The sequence below is a fragment of the Falco naumanni genome, chromosome 1, assembly GCF_017639655.2.
Source record: "Falco naumanni isolate bFalNau1 chromosome 1, bFalNau1.pat, whole genome shotgun sequence".
In the NCBI taxonomy this organism is placed as follows: Eukaryota; Metazoa; Chordata; class Aves; order Falconiformes; family Falconidae; genus Falco; species Falco naumanni.
The window spans coordinates 108,221,717-108,245,791 of record NC_054054.1 but is presented as its reverse complement, the minus strand read 5'-3'; the positions used below and the strand labels follow the sequence as shown (position 1 = coordinate 108,245,791).

General features: G+C 64.9%; 1 protein-coding gene across 4 annotated transcripts in view; it reads right to left on the bottom strand.

Annotated features, from left to right (window-relative positions):
* ABR (ABR activator of RhoGEF and GTPase) overlaps nt 1–24,075 on the bottom strand; it is a 41,577-nt gene that overhangs the window by 2,538 nt on the left and 14,964 nt on the right. For 2 of the 4 annotated variants that reach the window (XM_040616990.1, XM_040617000.1), the window contains exons 3-22: nt 19,622–19,726; nt 18,881–19,066; nt 17,953–18,060; nt 17,193–17,253; nt 14,641–14,693; nt 14,356–14,496; nt 13,901–14,022; nt 13,620–13,785; nt 13,384–13,506; nt 13,234–13,309; nt 12,980–13,084; nt 12,405–12,479; nt 12,161–12,258; nt 11,922–12,053; nt 3,611–3,670; nt 3,367–3,476; nt 2,956–3,095; nt 2,319–2,453; nt 1,910–2,015; nt 99–246 (exon numbers count right to left, since the gene is read on the bottom strand). In XM_040616990.1, the coding sequence (XP_040472924.1) occupies nt 99–246; nt 1,910–2,015; nt 2,319–2,453; nt 2,956–3,095; nt 3,367–3,476; nt 3,611–3,670; nt 11,922–12,053; nt 12,161–12,258; nt 12,405–12,479; nt 12,980–13,084; nt 13,234–13,309; nt 13,384–13,506; nt 13,620–13,785; nt 13,901–14,022; nt 14,356–14,496; nt 14,641–14,693; nt 17,193–17,253; nt 17,953–18,060; nt 18,881–19,066; nt 19,622–19,726 (2,250 nt within the window). Of the gene's footprint in view, nt 1–98; nt 247–1,909; nt 2,016–2,318; nt 2,454–2,955; nt 3,096–3,366; nt 3,477–3,610; nt 3,671–8,448; nt 8,827–11,921; nt 12,054–12,160; nt 12,259–12,404; nt 12,480–12,979; nt 13,085–13,233; nt 13,310–13,383; nt 13,507–13,619; nt 13,786–13,900; nt 14,023–14,355; nt 14,497–14,640; nt 14,694–17,192; nt 17,254–17,952; nt 18,061–18,880; nt 19,067–19,621; nt 19,727–21,528; nt 22,022–24,075 lie in introns of those variants that run through there. The other 2 variants (XM_040617008.1, XM_040617014.1) reach the window with 2 other exon arrangements.

Below are 24,075 nucleotides of genomic sequence, written 5' to 3'. Positions count from 1 at the left end.
GTGACAGATCCACCCAGGGAGGCAGGTAAACCCCCCTGCTCCCCACCCCAGGGGTGCTGGTGTGGGCTGCGGCCCCGCGCTGCCAGCACAGCTCTTACCTGGGCCATCACATCGTGGGACCAGATGTCGGAGGCCAGCGTGAGGTGTCCCTTGCTCTCCCCCTCTGAAGGTCTCAGCAGTGTCGGCCCAAAGACCGTGGCCAGGTTGTGGAGAGACATTTTGTTGATAGGCTCCTTTTCAGCTACCCTGCCGGGGTACGGGGAGAGAGGGAGTGTGAGCCCCCAGCGCTGCTCTCCCAGAGCGGGGCAACCACAGGGCGATGTGGGGGGACAAGCGCTGGCCTCCCTTCTCCCAAAAACCCAGCGGGGCACCTCCGCCTCGCCACTGCCCTTCATGGCCCCCGGCAAACCCAGGTGCAGGGCAGGGAGCTCTGCCCCCTTCCCGGCCTCTGCTGAGCCGCTGGGCCTGGCCGGGAGCCCTGGGTGTGATGTGGCAGCGACCAAGCCCTTGCTCGCTTATGTGCTGTGGGGCCCCCACCTTTCCCAAGCCCCCGCAGGGTACGGGGAGCTCCCCCCAGCTCCCCCGAGCCCGCCGACCCCCTGGGACCCCAGCCAGCCTGCGTGGAGGGAACCAGGGCCACAACATTGCCATGTTAGGAGGCAGCCGTGCTCCCCGGCACAGCCTGCGCCATTGAGCTCTGGCCAGGGGAGCAGATGTGGGAACTGGCTGTGCCCGGTTCTCAGGATGGAAATGGATTTTTCTTTCCCCACCCCCCAGCATCAATCACTTTTTCTGTTTGGTTTTAGCCAAACCAGAGGGGAAAAAAAAATATATTTGTGATGCAAGTAACATGAGCCGTGAGCCTCTAGCCCTAAACTCATGGCCAGCTCTGGCCAGGCGCCATGTGCTACACCACCGCCCTGCCCAGCCCCCTGCCCTCCAGGGGCTTCAGGCCCCCAGCGAGCCCCAGAACTGCCCAGCCCCTTGGGGTTCAGATGGGCTTCGTTGGGGCCAAGGTACAGCCTGGCAAGCCACGCGTTGCTGCGCTGGCCCCAGGACAAGCAACACAGGGCATCACCTGCAGCTCTGGGACATGCCACAGAGCTGGCGGTCTCTGGGTCTTGGCCACCTGCTGCAGACACGTTACTGGGATTACTGCCCTGGCTTTGCCGGGGCTGGCCTGGTGGGAAGGGCCACAGCACTGTTTTCCTGCTAAGAGGGACACTGCACGGTTCCCGCTTGACTCCCTGTCCTGTGCCGAGGCCAGCTGCTCCCTGTGGAGCGCTTGCCCAACCAGCTGCATGCGGGCTGTGGCAGCCAGGAGTTGCACCTTGCCAGAGGACGTTTGCTCCCTGCAGAGCTGCCCTGCACCGACAGCCGTGCGCTGCACGGTCCCGCTGGCACTGTGGCCGGTGGCCCTGGGCTACAGCAGGCTGCTCTGTGGGGCAGAGTGGCTCCAGGTTCCCTCCAGCATCCTATGGGACTCGTAGAGAGCAGCCATGGGAAGCCAACACCAACATCAGCCAAAGGGACTCATGGCGTGCTGGGTCCCAGCCTGAACAGGCTGCAGCCTGGCCAGGACCTCAGGGAGCCCAGGAGACAGGGAAGCTGGGACACACCTGGGGCTGCACCCTCTTGGAGGGGCTGGGAGAGCAAAGGGCCACTCTGCCACCTGCCCCACACCAAGCTGCTGGCCCCAGCTGCTACCCGCAGCCCTGCTCTGCACCAGCACAGCATCATCTGCCTCCAGTTCAGGATCAGCCCACAGCCGCACAGGCACCACAGGAATCAGACCACGGCTCCAGCTCCGCTCACGTCCCATGCCCAAGGCCAAGCGGCGAGACAGACCAGTCCCACAGCTCCCGCCTGCCCTGACAGCTCCCCCGGGAGCCGTGAACCCAGCCGTTACCTTTTCAAGTGCTCCAGCAGGAAGAGGAAGGTGATGAGGTTGGGGTCAGGCAGCGAGCGGAGAAGGTGCATCATGCAGTTCTCCTTGGCAGCAGGATCCGAGAGGGCTGAAGACAAGGAGGGAGAGGGCTCATGACAGGAGCTGGTGACATCCCGTGCAGCAGCAGGACCCACCACGGCCACATGCCTCCCGACAGCCAGTGCACAGCGGCTGGCTCTGCCCTGCAGGGCTCTGCAGCACCCTGGGGGGCAGCCCCACAAGCCCCAAGCTGCCCTAGAGCCAGCAAGGACAGCCAGGACCAAGTGGGCCAAACTGGGAAGGACCCTTGGGAGTCTCCCATCCCAGAGGAGGCAATGTCAAACAGAGACACGCTTGGGCACCGACCCCCTCCCCATCTCCAAGCTCTTACCGATCCCCTCCATGAAGGCGGGGTAGAGTCTGTCAGTGAGGAGGGGCTCGGGCAGCTCGCGGAAGTACAGCTTCAGCGTGCCGGCAATGGCATTGATGTCCATGTCACTCAGCATGACCAAGATGTCCTTGTTATCTGTCCAGAGAGCATCCACATGTGACGCCTCCTGTGCCTCCTTCCCCTCTGGATCTCAACGCCCCTCATCACCCCAGCTATCCCGGCAGACTGCTGGCCGGAGGGCAGGGAGCACCGCTGGGTCCACAGCCCTGTTTAGCCAGGCTGGAGCTGGGAAGAGCCGAGCGGTTCCTGCCTGGCCAGGCAACGGGACGTGGAATAATTTGCAAATCCATTTGCAATGCTGGCCTGACTCAGTGTCTCCCAGGAGCCAGCCAGGCGCGGCAGCAGCTCAGAGACACCAAAGCACAAACAAGGCTGGGACCTCTGGGCATTTGCTTCCCCAGCTACACCCTCCTCCTCACCCCCAGCCCCTTCCTGGGCACACCAGCACGTTTTGCACACATGCAGTACAATAACCAGACCCTGGGCTTGCAGGGCAGGGGACCCGGGGGGTCTCAGTGCCTGTGAACTCTCCTAGGGGAACAGGACTCGAAGGGTGGCCACCCCCCAGGTCACTCACTTGCATCAAAGACAGCTTTCAATGCCTGGATGTCAGTGGCTACACCAGAGATCCTGTAGATGCCGACCTCTTCGATGCCCCTCTTCTCCACCTCCTCGATGCACTGGCGCACGATGTAAGGCACCTTGGAGCGCTCGCGCCTGGCTCGGAAAGCAGAGCTGTGAGCAAAGATTCCCAGGGGACCCCCCAGCGGCCAGCCCAGCCCGACAGACCCTGGGCCAGGGGCAGGATGGGCATGCCAGGTGGGAAGGATGGGACTGGCGAAAGAACGGGCAAGTCCCCAGCAGAAAGCAAAAGCTAAGCTCTGCTGGGAGCAAGGGGACATGGTGCAAGGACGGAGAAGGGGACACGGTGCAACCCCCCCACCCAATGGGATCAGAGCAGAACAGCCTCCCCCGGCCCTGCATGTACTTTGTCACGACGCTGATTTTGACCCCAAAGACGCCGGTCTGCTTTTTGGATGGGGTCCTCTTCAGGCTCATGTCTCTGCTCGTGAACTTCATGGAGAACTCCACCTTGATCTGCAGGAGACGGGGTGAGTCCCAGCAGCCCGGCCCCGGCCCGTCACCTCCACATGGCATGAAGGCACGGCACAGCTCCAGGGAAAGGGCTGCCGTTAAAGTGAGGGGCTGTGGGTCCCCGCAACCCCGCTTACCCCGTTCATCTCAATCACATCCATGTGCCAATTCTTGGTCTGCACAGCCTGTGGGTCCAGCTGCAAGGAGAGACGGTGCATGAGCTCCACAGAGATGCAGCCCCATGCCAGTCCCACTGCTGCCCAGCCCGGCAGCCCCCAAAGCCCCCGACCCACAGATGGTGTGGGGCACGGGACGTGCTTCCCTGGCACTGTGCTGCCCAGGGCAGGAGGATGGAGAGGGGAAGCTCTGAGGTCCCTCTGGCCGTGCCCCAAAGCCAGGTGGGCTCAGCCTGCCCACCCTGCCCGCCCCGACCCCCTGCGAGGCAGTGCTTTTAACCCACACCCGAGCAGCAAGAAATTTCTAAGAAATAGGACTATTTCTGGTGGCAGATTGATGAAACAGAACTAGGGCAGCGTTTTCCATGCAGAAAAACAACATCTCCCCATAGCCAAGGCTATTTATAACCCCTGGGAATGACGGGCTCTGCTATTTCTGGCTTAGGGGCTAGCAGGGGACTCGGTGACGCTTCTCCAGCGCCCAGCCACCACGGCGAGGTGCTGGCATTCCCAAGGCCCCGGCACACGCCGTGGTGGGCGCTGGGCCCCAGGGCTGAGCAGAGGAGGGTGCAGTTGCCTTTTGGGGCTTTTCAGTCCCCAGCTGGTGGTATCGATCTGGCCCCATCGATCCTTGTAATACACAGGGCGGGCGGGCAGTGCGGCAGAGCCCGGCACTAATGTCCCCTTGGGGAAGGGGATGGGATGTGGGAGCTGGTGGGGGGTGGGGGGGGCTCCCAGGGCCACACGCATGCAGCTGCCAGGCTTGTGCCAAGGATGTGGGGTCACCCCTGAAGGACACAGGAGTTTCCTACAGCTGCTGGGTTGGAAGATGCTCCAAGCGAATGCAAAGATGTCCAGAGTCACTGCTCCCACCACGGAGCTGCCATTCCCCAGCTCCAGCCTCTGGCTCCCCGTGAAGCCACTGCATGTCATGATGGAGAGGACTGTGGGGTCCCTCATGTCTATTCTTGCACAGAAGCCCCCACGCTCCCGAGGACAGGCTCAGGCTGCCCTGGCTCTCGGCGCAGACCCAGCACTGTGGCATTGCCCCATGGCCAGCACAGTGCCACCGTGAGCCCGAGCAGCTCCTCAGTGGCCGCGGTGCCGCGGGAAACGCTGTGGTCTCCAGCACAGCCCCGGAATGGCTCGGGACATGGAGTCCTCCCTGGCACTCCAGCTCGGCACACGGGAGAGCCCAGCGAGCGCCACGCCACCTCCTCCCCGCCAGCCCTGCGGCTGCTGGGAACGGCAGCGGGGGGGAGCGGGAGGAGGAGGAGGAAGGCTGCAGCTGCCCTGGGCTCCCGTGGGGCCCTGCAGCACGTTTGTACACCAGGATCACAAGGCTGCCGCCAATCTCAGCCCTGCGGCTCCAACTCCCCCGTCTTCCCCCCTCAGTGCCGGATCCCCCTGTGACGCTGTCATGCACCCACCATGGCCAACGCCAACTCAACACCGCCTGTCCTGTTGGGTTTTCAGCCCTTTTCCCTGCACAGCACCGTCCTTCTCACGGCAGCATCCAACCCTGCGAGCCCCAGGCAGCGGCAGCGAAGCCCTTCACCCCCCCAGCTGGGTCGGGAGCTGTGGGCCTCCCTGCTCTGCCGTGCGTGTTTAATTGCATCCACCGCATATGCCTTCCCCATCCCCGTCCCCCAGGTCCCCTTGGCTCCAATGGCCCTGGCAGCTCACATCTGGAAGGGCTTTAGCAGGGCAGGGCTCTGAAGAAAGCTTTAATAAAAGCCAGGTTGGCTGCTGCCAGCGCCATGGACCTTACCACGAGCATGCCACCTCCCCGCAGCCATTAGCCCCCAGTCAGGCAGAACTGTCCCCATACAACTCCCCACTGCAGCCAGCACAGCCCCGAATCTGGGCTACTTCAGCTGGTACCACCAGCACGAGCTCCCTTGCAGCTGGAGCAGGTCCCTGTGTGCCTGTGACCTGTGCGGCACCAACTGTGACCTATCCCCAGCGCTCCTCCAGCCCTGCCCACGGGCACCCACCGCCACGCTGCCCGCTCCCCACAGGAAGCAAAGCCACAGCTGATGCTTCGTCTCCAGGCGTGGGACAACAGACGGGAGCATCCACCCACAGAGCCAGAGGCTGCTCCTGCCCACGCAGCACTGGCAAACACCCCATCTCTGCTACCACCACCATCTCCTTCTCCTCCAAAGGGAGCTGCCTTGCTCCAGCACAACACGGGGATGTCCTGGGCAGGTGGAGAACTGCCAGCCTGGGAGCTCCGGGGAACAGCCTCTGTGTCAGTGCTGTGCAGGATGGCACAAGTGACATGCTGCTGTCCCTGATGTCAGCTCCTCTTTGGCAGATTGGCTGGCTTCAAACACCAGCCTGTGCCTGGGGAAACTGCCCAGCCAGGTCACCAGCACCTCTCCGGGCTGCTCCCTCCCGTGTCTCAGGTGGTGTCCATGCCCAGAGCATCCCTGCAGTGCCACTCTCATCCAACACCCCCTGCTCGGGGCCACAAGGATGTGCCATCAGCCTGTTTTCCCAAATTATCCAAAGGTATTTGCTTGTAGGACAGGGCCGCAGGTTGCAGAGGACAAGGCAGCAGCATGGCAGGCAAGTGCGTCCTGGGGAGGCTCCGGTGGCAGAGGGACCCCCCAGTCCTGCTGCGCTTCCCCCCTGCAGCCCCTGCCTGCAGCTTGTCTTGTGCACAGGATGACTGTGGACTTGAGGGGATGAGGCCACATCCTTGGATTTTGTCCTCAAGACACCTCCAGGCTGTGGGTACAACTCCTGTGCAGATAGCGGCAGCTGAAACAGACCCCAGCAGTGCTGGGTCCCCAGGGCTCCAGGTGAGGAGCTGGGATGGCTCCAGACCCTCATGGAGGGTCTCCAGGGCCCTGAGCATCGGGATGCTGTGGCAGGGCAGGGGCTGCCAGGCCGGACATGTCCCTTCCTTGTGCCTCACGCCCATGAGATCACTCAGCCATCAGCCTGATCAGGAGCAAACTGGTGACTCAGCCAGTGAGGCCATCACCACGGCCCTGGGGAGCAGGATCCCGGGGGAGCTGCTACAACCAGGGTTGCTTCCCGTCAGCGTGGCACCCACGGACACCCCAGCCTGGCCTCTGGTGGCCACCCTGGCTCCAGCGACCAGCTGCCCCCACCAGACCTCCATGCCAGCCCCCAGGGAACAGGCAGCCCCTGAGCTACTCCATGCCATGGGGGCAGAGCAGCCCCCACAACAGCAAATGCTGCCGGCAGCAAAGCACAGCCCCCCCAAAAAATCAGCAATACACAGCTGAGAGTGACCTGAGAAGCAGCAGGCACCCACAGCATGCCAGGACCTAGCACAGACCTGCTGGGGCCACATCCAGCTCCTGCAGCCCCAGCGCGTCCCAGCTGGCAGCAGGCAGGGAAGCTGGCGGCCGCGCTGGGAACACGTGGGGGCTGGGAAGTGAAACCCCCTCATGTTTTGCCCCAGCAACAGCCAGCAGCAGCCGCTGAGCAGCCTCCCCGCACAGCCCTCACTGCCCCTTAATCCCCTCTGCAGGAGCAGTGGTGGCGGCACAGAATCGAGGTTAATGCCGCTGCGTCACAGGCAGCCCCGCCGCCGAGCGAACCGAACCCCAGCCCCGCCGCCGAGCGAACCGAACCCCAGCCCCGCCGCCGAGTGAACCCCAGCCCCGCCGCCAAGCGAACCGACCCCCAGCCCCGCCGCCGAGCGAACCGACCCCCAGCCCCGCCGCCGAGCGAACCGAACCCCAGCCCCGCCACCAAGTAACCCCCAGCCCCGCCGCCAAGCGAACCGACCCCCAGCCCCGCCGCCGAGCGAACCGACCCCCAGCCCCGCCGCCGAGCGAACCGAACCCCAGCCCCGCCACCAAGTAAACCCCAGCCCCGCCGCCAAGCGAACCGACCCCCAGCCCCGCCGCCGAGCGAACCGAACCCCAGCCCCGCCGCCGAGCGAACCCCAGCCCCGCCGCCGAGCGAACCAAACCCCAGCCACGGCTGAGCAAACCCCACTTCCACCGCCGAGCAAACCGAACCCCAGCCCCACCGCTGAGTGAACTGAACCCCAGCCCCCCACCACCACCAAACCGGACCCCCCCAGGCCCAGGCAGCTCCTGCCCACAGTCGCAGCTGAGCCCTGAGCCAGCAGCCCCCCACCCAGGGGAACCCCACGGAGGGAAACCCCCAGAGCCCCCCCACTCCAGCCGTGAGATCGCAGGGGCTTTGGGACAGCCTGCAACGGTGCTGTGCCCCCTCCCTTGTCACCTCTGCTGCCCACCCCTGCCCTCCGTCCTCCCGCAGACATGGGCAGCACTGGCTGATGTGGCTGCGACACGGCTGCGAGCTGGGGGAAGCCTGGGGGGGACCTGGGGCGGGGGGTTGAAAAGCAAGCAAGAGAGGGTACACAGACACCCCAAAGCCCAGCCCCGGCCAGCCTGCAAGCATCGCTGCCTCCTGGGTGCACCCTGGGGCCAGGCAGGGGGGTCCCTGCCCTCTCTCTACAGGACCCCCAAGTGCAACCAGCTCGGTGCCCCCCAGCCCCACAACAGGAGAGGGAAGGAGGAAAACGAACACCCCACAGGCCACTAACTGCTTCTGAGAGCTCCCAAAGCACCCAAGCAGCCTTCCTGCTCCGTGCACATACCCCACAACCCTCTCCCCACAAGTAACACAGCCCCCCACATCACAGCCCTCCCCCCGCCCCCCGGCAAAAGCCACAGCCACCACGTTCAGCAGAGGCCAGCGACATTGCAAAACTGTGCCAGAGACCATTCGGTGCCCACCACCATCCCCGCCAGCCGTGTCCCCCCCTGCACCCCGAGAGGTACCTTCTGGCGGAGCAGCTTGCTGCGCACCCTGCCCCAGAGGCGGGCGCCCGTGTTGGGGGGCCGCTTGCCCTCGGGCTCCTCCACGCCGTGCTCCGGCCGCTCGCCCGCAGGGCTGGGGCTGCCGTCCGGCTGCACCAGCACCTCCATCAGCGCGGTGACCCCTTCGGCTGGAGGCGAGGCTGGCCCGGGCTGGCTCAGCACAGCACCTGCATCCCTGGGCGGGGGGTCAGCGGTGGCCGGGGTGGCAGGGACCAGCCAGGGGAGCCCGGCTAGGGCGGCGGAGAGGCCAGCGGCCAGGGCTCATCTTCAGGGTGTGAGCCAGGCGGAGAGGCAGCTCGGCAGCCCCAAAAGCCTCCCTCCCTCCCTCTGCGAGGAAGTGACTCAAAGGCAGCCCCCCCCCCGGCGGCCCCCACGCGTTTAACTCTCGCCCTGCCGCCTGCCACCGCTGGGGAAGGCTGGAGGGGCTGCCCGGGCTCCCCACCGCCCTTAGCCACTGTCACCCATCATCCGTTCCGCGCCCCGGGAGGCATCGTCACTGTTGGCCGCAGCATCCCCGGGTCCGCGGAGGAGCCAGGCTGGCTCTCCCACGCTCAACGAGGGGCAAGGGGATGGGACTTCTGGGGTCTCCTGTCAGGCCTAGGGACTGGTGGGGACCCCCCTGTGCCCTCTCATGCCCTTCAGCCCCGCTGCCGGGGGGGATGCGGTGGGGCAGGGCTGCCGGGCAGGGGGATGGGGTGCAGGCAGGGCTTTGCCCCTCGCCCCAGCCCTGGAAGGGTCCCTGCCTGCTGCTCCTCCTGACAGGCAGGGACATGGCGAGGTGCAGGCTTGGGGAGGACTTCCACTGCCCCCCAGTCCAACCCTCAGAAGCCCCCTGAGTCCACATGCATCACCCTATGGATTCCTGCAGGTCTGGGGAGCCCCAGCACTACAAGTCACCCCTTCTAGAGCCTCCGCCAGCCCAGAGAGGGGGACAGACAGATGGGCAGCTATTCCCTGTGGGTACAGCAGGCACCATGCCCATGACAACACAGGCTCTACTTCAACAGCCACATACCCCCTACGCATCAAACAGGGGCTGCTCCATCCTGCCTCATCAACCCGAGACCCCCTTCATGCACCCGCTGCCTGTCTCCTTGCCTGCCCCAGGGCAAGGGGGCCAGACCCAGCCTCTCCCCTCTGCAATGTGGGCACAAGTGCTTGTAGCCTGCTCTGCCCACACACAGTACCTGTCTGCCACCCTGTCACAGCACCAGACACCCCTGCCAAGTGGACACAACCCAGCTGCTGGGAGTGACTGCGACAGCTCAGAGCAGGACTGAGCCCCCCACGGGGACATAAGCCCCCTCTGTACCATGTTCTCCCCACAGGGACATGGTATATCTACTTACTCACAGCATGTCCCAGCCTGGGAAGTGCACGCAAAATGGGGTTAACAACAACAAAACAGGGTTAATGCCAACCAGCAGCCACAGCTGAGCCACCAAGCGGTCAATGGCATGGCTGGACCCACAAAGCACAGGGTACCCACCCTCCACCAGCCATGGGGACGGGGCTTGGGGTAGGTGTCTGATGCTCACCACGGTGCAGACCCCTCGGGACTCATTGCCAGGATGCTCGAGAGGAGACTGGTGCCAACCCCAGCCCCTCCACGGACCCACCTACGTCCTCTGTGCTGGCAGGACATGACTCCCACCTGTGGCACCTCCGCAGCCTCGTGAGGCCCCCGCTGCTCCCCGCAGAGGGGCTGTAGCATCCCCCTCGCATGCTGACCCACTCCCGCCAGGCTGTGATGCTGTTAAGCTGCTTTTGTGGCTGACGCACGTGCCTGGGCCATCAGATTAGAGCTGGGCAGTGGGCACAGCACTGGCTGCAGGGGCAGTTTGGCCATCCTGGCACCCCCACACACACCACAGGCCTTTGCCAAGCTGCTGATGCCCGTGTGGTCCATATCTCCTGCTCCTGCTGCTAAGTGGAACCAGCAGCAACTCATGATGAGCCCAGGGACCAGTCAGGGTAAGGACCATCCAGGGCGGCATCTATGCCCCAACAGCTCAGGGCAGCAGGCAAGGGGCCTGGGCAAGCGCTGGGGCTTGGCAACCCACAGCCCCACAAGCAGCGCTGCCTGGAGCTGTGCTGCCCCATCCCTGCCCCACCATCCACCCACTCCCAGGCCAGGGGCCGAGCTGTGGCTCTGGGTGACGGCAGGACAGCCTTAACCCTCACACCACTCCGTCCAGCCAGGACCTCCTTGGGATAAGCAGCCCCAGGGCTTCTTTCTCTTTTTTCCTCCACAACTTTCACACGGCGGGGACGAGCTGTGCTGTCCCCGTCCCGACCCCTGCATCTCCCAGCGTGACTCATGTTTGTTGACCCGGGCTATTTCCGAAAGCACAGCTGGACTGATCCCCTCGGGGCTTGGAGCCCCTTCCTTGCCCCAGCCCTCCCGCTTGGCCCAGTGCCACCCCCACACCGCCGTTTCCCAGGGGAGAGCACAACAGATGGGTGATTTCAGGTACGAACAAGCCGCTGACAAAGCTGAGCCCCCGCTCCCATCCTGCACGCCCGGTGCGGTGCTGTCCCCCCCGCAGTGTCCCCTTCCCAGCAGCATTTCCATGCTGCTCCCTGCTCCCCTGGGACCTGCCCTCAGCCACTTTCCCACGGAGCGGGCAGCACGCCAGGCCCTTTGAAGTGGCCTTGGGCTGAGAGCTGTGTCCCAGGCGTGACACTGTCCCCAGCACAGCAGGGAAGGTAGCTGAATAGGGGGTCACCCCCTGGAAAACACAGGGGTACCCCCACCCCGAACCACTCCCCACTGCCCTGTGCCTCCCTGCAGCCTGGCCACGGTGGGTGCCGGGGGGATGTGGGGGCTGGGGGCTGCCTGCCCCCCTCCCCACATCGTCCCAGTCCTCCTCACCTGGGAGCATCTCAGGGCAGCCCAGGCCTCCATCCTCCCTGCCTGGCAACCACCAATCAGAGGCAGCTCAGCCGTTGCCCTGGAAACCCCTGTTGCCATAACAGCCGCTGATGGAGGCACAGGGGAGGCAGATGGTGGCAGAAGGGGACAGCCACAGCTGGCGGGGAGGGGCAGGGGGTGCATGCTCAGAGACCCTCCCTGGGGCGGGTGCCGACCCCCTCCCCACAGCCCCCAGGGCTGTAGCACAGAAGGGCTGGACGCACATCTGGGGAGTGACTGCTGGCTTTGCCACCTCCACAGGACCCCCTCTCACTTTGTCCCACCTCCTCCTGCAGCTGCTGTGCTCCAGGACCATCAGCCACATGCCTACTGCCCACCCACCTCACCGCCTTCAACCTGGTGCCCCAGTCCCTGTACCCCACTCCCCAAAACGGAGCTGCCTGCCCACGCTGCTAGGCATCCCACCCCAGACATCACTCCAGAGCAACCCTCCCACCCAGGTGCTTGGCCCCAAGAGTTTACCATCAGGTGATAAGATGCACAAAAGCCCCAGCCATACCTGGATCTGCCCCTTGCCCATGATCTTGTCCACAATTTCGTTGTTGTCCTTGTTGAGCTTGGTCTTGTCGTAGCACTTCTCATAGCAGAGGATGCGCAGGGACTGGGAGCCCTCCAGCTCGATCTCAAACTCCTGGGCACGGAAGGAGGGTGGCTCAGCCCCAGCACCCCAGAGCAGCTTCAAAACTGCGGCTGGAAGGGGACGAGGGGCACAGTCCCATCCCTGTGTCCCACTCTCACCTCATTCCACTGTGGCTCGGTGGTGTCCCGGAAAACCCTGGTCTTGGCTTTGCTAACGAAGTAGCCGAAGGAGTCCACCTCCAGCGTGCAGTAGAGGTCTGGGGGAGCAAACACCGCTCAGCACCCCGGGAACATCCCCACTGGCTCCTGGGGGACCACTGTGGGCAGAGCGGGTCCACATGCTGGACCCCAGCTCCTCTGATCACACCGGCCCCTCCAAGCAAGGGTGGGCACCCACACTTACTGGCAGACTGCTTGAAGCCCTTGGCAGAGTGGACGATGACGTGCAGGAACCCGTATAGCCCGGGGGACTCGTCGTCTGCAGCGGGGAGAGCAGAGGTTGTGTCAGGGCTCAGCTGCTGACTCCTGCGCCCTGGCCATCCCCGAGGCAGCCTTTGCCATAGCGAGAGCTAGGTTTCTGCGGTGACACCCCGATGTCCCCAACCCCCTGGAGAGCTATTCCTAAGGTCTGGAAGGGGACACGCATCCCCTGCTGCCCATTATCCCTGCCGGACATCCCGAGCTCTCCTGCTGCTGGACCGCCCTGGGGGAGGTTCCCAGGGGGGCTGGCTGGGTCTCAGCCTGGGGTCACCCCGGTACTGCCCAGCCCGTGGGGGTGCTGGAGAGACCCCCAAAGCAGCCCTGTGTTGCAGCTGGGATGGCACTGCCTGGGAGCCCGACTCTGCTCCGGCAGTGCCACCTGGTGGGTAGCTGTCCCCCCGCACAGCCAGGGATCCTGCTCCAGCCAGGGGACCCCTCAGCACCATCACAGCATCATCCAGAGGCAAAAAGGGACCTGCCAGCCCAGTGGATACTCACCGTCCTTATTGCTGGTGACCGGGATGTTGTGGACGGTGCGTAGCTTGAAGCAGGATCCCGTGAGCACCTGCAGCTCCACCGAGCTCAGGACAAAGGCTTGGAGGTCTGGGAGAGGACATGAGAGGAGCTTCAGAGGGACACAGCCAGCACTGGCCATGGGGACCAGAGAGCAGTGGGCTGCAATCCTGTGGGACCTCCTTATGGCCCCTGGGGGGGCAGGAGCCCCAGGAGAGCCTCAGCAGCCCCAAACTTACCCTTTTTCTGCAGTCTCTGAATGGCTTCCCTCCACTCAGACCTCTCGTAGTCGGACGACAGCAGGAAGAGGTAGCTCTGTAAAAGAGAGGGCGATGCAGCAGGCTGGGTGCAGGCAGGGCTGAGCCTGGCCCCCTGCCCACCCTCCTCACCTTCCCGTTGCGGTTGTGGATGCGGAAGGGGATGGCAGGCGAGTTGAGGAGCAGCCAGAATTCATTCTCAAACATCTTCTTCTTGAGACGCTCGATGGCCCGGCTCTGGCCCTTGTTGGCTTTCTGCAGGGGGGGAGCAGACAGGAGCTTTCACAGGCACCACTGGCTCCCGTGTCCCAACCCTTACCCCAGGGAAGGCACCCACCCCGGCAGCAGGTCCCACACCCTCCTCTCACCTCCTTCTGCACCTCGCTCTTGATGGCCGAGATCTTCATCTTCATGTCCTCCAGCTCATGGTCGGGAATGACGTGGACCTGCGGGCAGTGCTCCGATTCCTCCGGCGAGGGGAACACCAGGTCGGCCAGGGGCACGTACCACTTGCAGTCATACTGCTGGTGCTTCCTGCAGCCGGGGCACGGGCACTGAGCGATGCCTGACCCCATTCCCAGCATCCCCCAGCCCGCTGGAGGATGGGGAGGTTGGGATGCATTCTCCCCACGCCCAGTGCCCTCCTTACCCCACTGCTGTCTTCTTCAGCTTGGCACAAAGCAGCACGTCGGTGAAGAGGAAAACGTGCCGCAGCTTCCGTGAGCCCTCCGACAGCTCCACCAAGAAGCCATCCTTGACAAGCTGCCGGGTCTGCGGGGCACCAGGGCTGGCATGAGAGCGGGCAGGGAGCAAAGGCCAACAAACCAAAGGGCATGGATGCTCCTGTCCCTCTCCACGGCTCAGCCACCAGGAGCATGGGAAGGTCCATGTCCTCTGGGTGCTATTTGGATTCCCATATGCTCAGTAGGGTGCCAGCAAGACGAGGTAGAGCCCCAACCTTGCACCCAGGACTGCGTCTAGAGGAAATCCTCTATCTCCTGGCCCAGCACCATGGGGCTCTTCAGGGTAGAGACACCAGCCAGGGGCTGGCAGAGGGCTCAGCCCTCACCCTCTGCCCAGGCACTGCCCACCCCCCTGGCTCACCTCGCCCTTGGGGGTGGTGACCGCTGTCCTCCGGGGATCAATGTCCTCATTGATGCTGGAGAGGAAGTTCTGCGAGATGCGGAGGGCATCCTGGAGCAGCGGGTAGTCAGGGTGGTCAGCAGGGGTGTGTTTCAGGAGGTCCTGGAAGGGGACAGGCAGAGGTGAGTGGCCAGAGGGCACTGCCCTGCCTGCAGCGACCCCCCCAGCAGCATTCCCCACAGCTGCGGGTCCCCAGGAGCAATGGAGACAGAGCCCCCCCACCCCCGGGACTGGTGTCACACTCACGTGCAGAACAAGGGTGCTCCGCGTCACGCGGTCAATGGGTTTGTACAGCAGCGCTGAGGGGAGAGAGGAGGTGTCAGCAGCCAGCCAGGGCCCTGGTCCCTCTCCCACCCATGAGAGCCAGCAGCACATCCCACAGGGGCAAGCAGGGGAGACCAGATGCCCAGAGACCCCCCAGGTCTGCACAGAGCCCTGGACAAGTGTCTGGGGTCCATTCTGCACGGAGCCAGCGACGGCTGGACAATCGCATTACTGCCAAGAGCAGCAGTGAGCCAAGGTTCAATGCGGCAGCGCCGTGCTCTGCTGCGCCAGGAGCCGGAGGAACCACAGCCTGGCAGAGCCCAGTGCTGGCAGCTGCCTGACGTGCACCTTGATTTTGGAGCTGCACCCAAGAGGTTTCACCAGCAGTAGAAGTGCCTGCAGGGTCCCCACTGGGGTGACAAGCCTGGACAGCTGCCATACGGCACTTCCCACATGGCACCCTGCTCTAGCCATTGCCCTGCATCGGCAAGGTCCGTCCCTGTCCCAGGACAGGGCACCATGGGGGCACCAACACAGCCACCATGTCCTCCTGCCCTCTGCTGCCACGGGTCATGGGTGGCAAAGCCAGAGGAGCCACCATGAACATCGTGCTGTCCTGACTGCAGGACGTCCCCACCATGACTGTGCCAGTATGTCCCCCTCGGGGATGAAGGACCTCCCCGCACATGGTGCGGGCACCAGCACCACCAGCTTGCCGTGCAGTGGCTGCAGAACAGAAGAGCTGCTCATCCTCCCAGCAGCTTTTTCAGTTTCCCTTTTGGCTCACCGGCACGTTCAGTCCCTGCCCTGCTCCCACCGGTCTCTGCCACCGCCCGGGACACCCTGCACTTCCCCTCTGGCAGCCAGCCCTGGGTGCAAGGGGAACCCAGGCTGCTCCAGCAGCAGCAGCAAAACACACACCTACAGAGAACGCAGGTGCCAAGGCACGGTCCCAGCACCGCTGTCCTGTGTTCCCTCCCCACAGCACCCCACAACTGCACACGAGGCTCTGTCCAGGGCAATGGGGCAGAGCTGCCCCACACACAGGGCACAGACACCCCCTTTCTCCTGCCACGCACCCTCCCACCAGGAAAGCAGCCCGGGGGCTCATCAGAGGCACATTTCACCCCAAGCAGCCTCCTCCACAGTTCTTTGGGCAGGCAAAGGCACAGAGCACATCCACAGTGCTGCTCCCCATGGCCAGCTGCTCACACAGCTCCCCGGGCTGCTTACAGCCAGGCTGATGCCTCTGGGTTTTCCCTTCACTTCGGAGCACTTCCCCAAACTGCCAGGGCCAAGTAGGGCCGGGCATTCAGGCCAGGGGAGAGGAGGGAAAGGTGCCACCACCCTGTGCCATGAGCCACAGGGGGCTCCCATCCCCTTCCCCCAGAAGGTGCTGCCTTGTGGAGCCGGGTCCTGAGAGAGGGACCCTTGTCCTGGCAGAGGGTCTCTGCTCGGGAGGCGAGGATGCATGGCTAGACCCCGAACTGGAGGCTGCATCACCCATGACTCCATGCCAGCGAGTAAAATCAGAGCCCCGCTCCATGCGGCAGCCAGGGAGAGCCCTGCTCTAGGATGGAGGGGGGCAGGCAGGGTGTCCCCCCGCTTTCTCCCACCCTAGACACACGGGGAGGATGGACCCTCCTGCTACCATCGCTACAGGCACATGCAAAGCACCAGGGAGCCCCGGGAGGGGATATCCCAGCACAAGGGAGGAGCACTGGGCTCCTCGCTGGCCAGCGCCGCTCCGCCAGCCTGGGACCCCCACGCAGGCAGCACGGGGGCAGGCAGGCAGGGACACCCGGTGCCTCTCCTGCCCAGCCACGGAGATGGACGTTCCAGCCCCCAGACACTCACAGCCTCCGGCAAGCAAACGGGGATCCCTCCCTACCGCTGTCCCCGCAGCACAGCCCAGGCACAGGGGGTCCCCCTGCCTGCCCCAGCCCCTCGATGTCCCTCCACCGGCACGAGCACCTGCCCAGCAGGGAAGGCGAGCGCGTGGCCGCGTGTGCCGGAGCCAAGATGATTCAATAAAGCCTGGAACAAAGACGCTCCCAACTTCAGGCTGCAGAGCACGACGCAGCCCCCACCCCCCAGCAAGGACAGCCAGCCCCGGGCCAGTGTCCCCGCAGCGTGGCTCCCCACCGGCACCTGAATTCGGAGCCGCCCCCCTCGCCTCACCGTAGGTGCAGTTACAGCAGAGTCGGACAACGACGAGGATTTCCATGGCAGCCCCGTCTCCACGCAGCCATCTCTGCCACCCCGCGCCAGCTCAGCCCGGCTGCAGCACGGCATCGGCCCTCAGCACAGCTCTCGGCGCAGCCGGCGGGCGGGGATGAGGGGGTGGGCAGGGGGTGGGGGGCTCCTGCACGCCCCCAGCATCCTCAAGAGCTGTGTCCCCCCTCTCCTCACTGGCTCGGCACACGGGAACACAAAGGGCTCCGCTCGCGGGAGCCGCTCAGTAATTCATCCACGCCAGACCCGCGCACAGACAAAAGGCTGCGTCCCCCTCCCCACGCCCGCGCCTGCCGTACCCTCCATGGTGACAGACGTGTGGCTCTCCTTCGAGTCCTTGGGGCCCTTCACCTTCAGCTCCTAGGGAGGGAAAGGCCCATCAGAGCAGCCCAAGGGGGGCTGGGGGTGTGTGGTCATTGCTCAAGGTCATGGGGTCCCCCCCACCCTTCCTGCCCCCTGATACCTGCCCCCAGCCCCAGCCTGGCCACGCTGGAGGCCACACATGGGTGCTGGGGTGGAGGTGTGGACTGTACGGGATGCTGCCTGGCCGGGAGCAGCTCTGGCTGTGCCCAGCTGTCAGGACACGGTGAGCCCATGGGGTACCTTGGAGCAGGACCCCCAGCCCTATAGCAGCCCCACCGAGCTAAGAGCCCTGCTACAGAAGGGGCTGGAGGGAGCAGGGGGCCAGGCTGCAGCCACGGAGGTCCCTGTTCCTATAGGGAAGCCAGGCACAGAGATGCAGCCAGCAGGAGATGAGCCACAGGTGCCCAGCACCCAGCACCCATGCTCACTGGATGGGGCGAGAGGGTGCTGGGCGTCCCAGAAATGACAGCAGTGGGGACTGAGCCCGACCCGAGCTTGCACAAGGTGGGGGGCAAAGCCCTACAATACTCAGAGAGCATGACCCTCCCCCGCAGCCACTGATGTCCCTGCCCCCAGGACAGTCCCCAGGGCAGGGGGAGCACCTCTGTGGGGCAGACACGGGTGGCTCAGCCACGGGGATGGCATTCTCTGCCGTGTGCCGGGACAGCCTGGCCATGGCCCCCCAGCCCAGCTTACCTCCGAGATTTTCTGGAACTGATAGTTGCTCTGGCTGCACTTCTCCGCCGTCTCCAGTGCGATTTTGTAGTTATCCACAAAAGCCTTGTAGACCCCCAGCTGGCTGGCCTGTGGGGAGTGGGGGTTAGCCAGGCACCCAGCACGATGCTGAAGCCCCCCCTTACAGCGTGAGCAGCCAGGCAGCCACCGAGGGGACACTGCCCAGTGCTGTCCCCTCCCGGCGGGACACTGCCAGATCACAGCCAGCTGCAGGGCCACACGCTTGGCTCCGCAGGGAGAGCCTTCGCCTGGGCAGGATGGTGGGGGTCCTGCCCAGCCCTGTACCCCCACAAACCTCTGAAATCCAGCAAAGAGGTAACAAGTGCCTGGGCAGCAAAGGCTGAAGCTACAGCCACTTCCCAGCACCCTTCAACCTGCCCTCTCCTCCTTCCCTCCCCAGCATGGCCATGGCACCCACGGGCACAGCCCCTGCCCCCACTGCAAGTTCAAAGCTGTGGCAGGACCCAGAGCGTGACCCTGGGGAGCCACTGCCGCAGCACCCACAGGCAGTGAAGAGGCAGCGACCTCCTGCCTCTCCCCAGTGGGCCACCCACCCGAATGCCTGGGCTCTTGCCAGCCCCACGGTGACGCCACACCACACACCTCCAACCGAAATCTCACCACAGTTGCACCCAGGACCCGCCAGCTGTGGGCATCCCCACTGCGGAGAGGGGCACTGGGGCTACACTAACTCCCATCCCAGGACTGGAGGGCTCTGGCAGGCAGCAGCAACTGCTGCAGGGAGGGATGCAACCAGTCGCATGGCCACCAGTGAGCACGTGGCAGGGCGTGAGCTGAGCCATGCCCTGGGGCTGAGCCCTGCAGCGTGATGCTCCATCTCCCTGGCCCTCCTCTTCCAAGCGGAGCAAGCCCCAGGGAAGATGCATACCAGCTTCTGGAAGAGGTGGCCCATGGTGACATTGCTGTCCCACTGCTGCACTTTTGGGCACAGGCTGTCGTAGAACTCCTTGTGGATCTCATAGATGTCCTGAATCTTGTAGAAAATTGTCTCAATCTGCTGGAGGGTGAGGACAGGCTGTGATGTAGTGGCCGTGGCCTTCAGTGGCTTCATAGGCTGCCAAAGGAGGAGAAGGGAAAGTGAGACAAGGGCTGGGAGGAGAAGCTGGGGATGAAGGGGATCTGAGCCAGCAGCGAGGGGTGTCTGGGACGTGTCCTGGCCAGCAGCTGGATCAAGGGGCCATTCCCAGTTTGTGCATCCCTGCAGACTGCCCCATGGCGGTGGTAACCCCTGTGTTGTGCAACAGCGTCTCCACCACAAGGGCTAGCAACTCCACAAGAGGAAGCAGGGCTATAAATACCTCCCTGGCAGGCACACTGGTGGCAGGGGGAAGCAAGATGGGGGCTGATGGGCCAGAGCAAGGCTGGCTCCAGTGTGGCTTCTGCAGCTTTGCTTCTGCCCAGGTGGCGTCTGGGCCAGGCCTGCCTGGGGGAGGCTGCCCAGGAAGAAATTACGCCACCCACCCACCCACCCACCTACCCATCCAACCACCTGCCCACTCATCCCTCTATCCATCCATCCATCCACCTACCCATCCACCCACCCACCTTCCCACCCATCCCTGCTGGGGACATCCCTGAAGGGGGTGTCTGGTCTGGGGGCTTAGCTCACCAACAACAGGGCCTCCAGCTGGTTGATGTAGATCTCCTCACTGGCCAGGAAACCGGAGAGCACCAGCTTCCGCATCTCCAGGCCTTTGCCAGCATCTCGCTCGCCCTGTGCAACACAGCAAGGAGCCTGTCTGAGCCAGCAAGCGGCATGGGAGGAGACCCCTCATGCCACCAGCCCACCCCTGGCATCCCCACATGGGTGGGAAGCTCTGTGGCAAGGGCTGGGCATATGCCCACTGGGCAGCACAGCCAGGCTGGAGCCAGCTGGGAAGCCACTGGGTGCACTGGCTTTGCTCCCCTCCCTGCTCCTGCCTGGCCAGGAGCCCGGCACTGCTGGCAGCACTCCAGGGTGGTGCACAGCACGGCAGGACTCTCCCAGGGCAGAGTCCAGAGGCGCCCGGTGAAATCATGCCCGGCAGTGGATGGTGCTGCCACGTGGTCCAGCACCACCCTTTTCCCCAGCTGAGGCTTTCCTGGGAAAGTGCCACCCCATCAGTCGCTGCCTGGTGGCACCGGGGCAGGTCCCGGGCTGTGTAGGTACCCGCTGCCACGCCAGCAGCTGGCAGTTCAGCCCGTGCCCAGGTCTGTTGCAGCACCAACGCTCCGGTGGCACGACCCTTGTGGCTTGGAGATGGGTGATGCATGGCTGGACTGGGGGGCTCTGGGACCCTCAGCAAGGCTCTGCCAGCACCCCGGCACAGGCACGCCAGCCCCGGGACTGCCTTGAATGCACAGGATGCCTCAGCCTCCCCCCTTAAAAAAAAATCACACCCAGGAACCAGGGTTTGCCACCCAGACAGCGGCCAGGCAGAGCCACGGGGACATCGGTTGCTCCAAGCAATGTGCCATTTGGGATGGTTTGGGGAGGATGTTGGTCCTGCTTCACCCCTGCGCATGCTGCTGGCCCCTGCCAGCCCTGGCCACTGTGCTGGGGTCCTGGCAGCTACAGACACCCAGAGGGGCACAGCCCCATGGCTGTGGATCAGCATCTCCCTGTCCCACTCCGGCATCCACCAGCCAGCCCTGGGGGCTGCTGTGCCAACTGGGGTGCCCACCTCATGGCTCCCTGCCAGGCTGCACCATTAAGGCTGGGTCATGGTGACTGGTGTAGCACTGGTGTGTGCAGGGGGGGTCACTTTTGTGTGCTGGGAGCTTGTAGGCTCTTTGCCACCGATTAGTCATGGGCTCTTCCTGCTTCCCCCAGCCTGGGCCCTGTGTTGGAGCTGGGGAGATAAAGGGCCCATCCACGCCTCGGGCCCACAGCACCCCACAGGGATGATGCCAGCTGGACCTCCAGCACCCAGAGCAGCAAATCTAGAACAGGGTCTGGTGGCCGCCCCATGCGGGAGATGGGGACCAGAGCCCTCCTCCAGTCCTGTGCCAGCTCCCTGGGGGCACCCAGGCGGCCCCGGCAGGAGAAGGGGGTCGCGGTGTGCCTGCCAGCACAGGGGACCCCCCAGGGCCACCCCCAGCACCAGGGTCTGGTCCCGTTTAGGGGTTGCTGCTGGTCATGCGGCAGGGCAGTGGCAGAGCGTGGTCCAGCCCCTTCCTGAGCATCAGGCGCGGGCTCTGCTGAGCCACACAGCCCCCCCCAGCAGCACACGTGGCCCCCACTCCCCCCCAGGAACAAAGCTGGCTGCTCACCTCACTCTGTGCAAGCACCCACTGAATCCTTTGCACCCGATGACTAGCCCAGCCCTGCCCCGTGCCCCCCAGTTGCCGGCTGCCCCGGGGGAGTGGTGGGGCTGAGGTGATGTTCCCGCTGCCCCTGCAGCTCTGCCCCCCACAGCACCCGCTGCACCGACCCAGGAGCTGCCCCGAGACCTGGGCATCACAAGCACCTGCAAGACACCCCTTGTCCCCCCCACCCACCGCCCAGCGCGGGAGCGGGGTGCCCCCGCCGCCCACCTTCTCGCTGGCCGAGAACGGAGACCCAGGGCTGGTGGGGGTTCCTGGCTCAGAGTCATCTTCATCCTCCAGCACTTTATCCAGGTACCCTATGGCCTCCTCTTCATCCTCCATGGCCAGCCGGGCAGTGGGGGGCACAGGGGACCCCGCAAAGCTCCAGGCGAGGGGCTCACGCCGCCGAGCCGGCCCAGGCTGACTCAGCCCTGGATGCCGGCCACCACCGCGGGATGAAAGGAGCCATTATGGGATCCCCAGTGCTCCTGCCTGCCCCGGCTCCGGCCTTCAGCCCCGGCGTCCCAGCCGCAGCGCCAGGCGCTCCCGGGGCACCCGCACAACCGCCTCCGAGCGGCGGCGGTGCCAACTCCGGGGTCACCGGCGCTGGGACGAGGGGGACAGCCTGGCTCGGCCCTGGGCTCCGCTCAGCCCCCCGGGGCCGCCGGCGGTGGAGGGCCGCTGCCCGCCGCCCTGCGCCCCGGCCGGCCCCGCCGCTCCGCCCTGCTCGCTCGCTACAGGAAATGCAGCTCCTGGCGCTGGAGGTGGGGCTGCTCCGCCATCGCCATCGGCCTGTGGGCAACGCCGGCCCCCCAGCCGCGTCTCCCAGCGCTGGCCGAGCTCGGGGTGCCCAACGAGACCCATGGGGAGGGGTCCCCTGCGCCCCGCCAAAGCCCCCCCAAGCCCTCAGGCAGCCAGCAATGGGAGAGCATCCCTCCGGCCGTGGTCCCACTGGTCCCCGCGTGTCCCACAGGCAAGCAGAAAGCTGGGTTGTCACCAGCATGAAGCGACCTTGCAAGGGCAGCAGCAGCACCAGGTGCCATAAAGGGACCTGGCTCCGCACCCCCAGAAGGGGTCCGGATCTGCCTCCTACCCCAGAGGTGTCCCAGGGCAGGGTGACACAGCTCAGATGCATGCCTTCCCGCAGCACCTTCCCTGCATCCTGCGGGGATCAGCGCTGGCACCTCGCCGCTGCCTCAGCCTGACCGTGACCTGGGGACTGCTGGGGGGTGGGGACACCAGCAGTGGCCTGATGCCTTCGAGGGACGCCGTGGGCCCTGGCAAATGGGGCAAGACTGGGCTGGAGGAAGGGATACTAACGCAAGAGCTGTTTCAGCAGCTCCCCCACCCCCAGCTCCTGGGCAGCAAAAGGGGAACCAGCGGCCGCATGTGCTCTGCCCACAGGAGCCATCCCTCCTCCCCACGCCTGTCCAAGCCTGGAACAAACTGCTGCGAGAAGTGGGCAGGGACACAGACATGGGGACTTTCCAGAGCCTGTGCCCAGCCCTGGGTCCGCACTGTAGCTTGGGCTTTGTCCAGCCTTTGCTAAGTGGGGTCTGTGCCAGGGCACCAGGACCCTGCCCGCTAGGGCCAGACCCCCAGAGCTGGAATGGTGCCTGCCTGGGGAAAAGCCACCCGCAGTGCCAAACCCTGCAGCATCTAGCAGGGGCTGGCCAGCACCCCACCCCACGACCATGCTGCTGGCATGTCCCAGGTGGGAGAGGGTGGGACAGGCTGTGTCTGCACCCAGCAGCTGGGGACCCCAGGCACGGTCACAGCTGCCCCTGGAGCTTGCAAGAAGAGACGTCCCACCAGAAACCTCCTGACACCCATCCCGCCCCACTGGAGGAGCAATGGGGTAAGCTTGGTACCCCGTGCCACCAGCCACAGCGGGACCCACACGCAAGCCTGTGCGCACTGACAGGCTGGACACGCAGGATTAAAGGTGCGGGTACCAGCGCTTCCCAGTCCTGGCAGTGCCCACCCAGCTGGCTGCACTGCCCGCCTCCGGGGCTGTGCCCAGCATCCTGCTGTGGGCCAGGGGACTCAGCCCCAGGACAGGTCCTTCGCGGGTGGGGGAGCAGCAAGCCACCCTCCCCCAGCGGGGAGCTGCCGCTGGGTGCTAGGTGCTAGGGGAGGAGGATGCTGCGAGGCAGGGCCCGGGGGAGGAAGCCACACCTCTCGCCTCCTCTGCCTCAGCATCCGGGTTAAGGGTTTAACACTTTCCACGACAAAAAAAAAAAATAATTAAAAAATAAATAAACCACGTTTCCCAGCCCGGGCAACACCCAACCAGCCCCGGGAGCCCGGCAGCTCCCCCAGCCCCGGGCGCTTTGCAGGGGCTACTAAGAGCCCACCGTCCCCGGGCACCCCGGGGGGCCACAGCCCCACCGGCCCCGGGCTTTACGGAAACTTTGATTCTGGAAAAACATCGATTTTCCCTCTGGTTTCTCGCCCCGCAGCTCTGCAGGCATCCTCCCTGTGAAACATCCAGGACAAACCCCGAGGGCCTCCCGAGGATGCGCTCGGAAGAGCAGAGGGAGAGGAGGGGGTTAAATCCGAGTTCCCCAGAAGAGGGGGGGAACACCGTGTCCCTCCCCAGCCGGCGGCTCGTCCCCAAGTGCCGCTAGATGGAGCCGGCAGCCCGGCGGAGCGCTGCGCCCTGGCCCGGCCGGGGACCCCGGGGACCCCCCCCCACTTCCCAGCAAGCCCCCAGCCCCCGGCCCCCGCTCTCCGACCAGCCCTTGCCGTCCTGACTCTGCCACCGGCATGGCA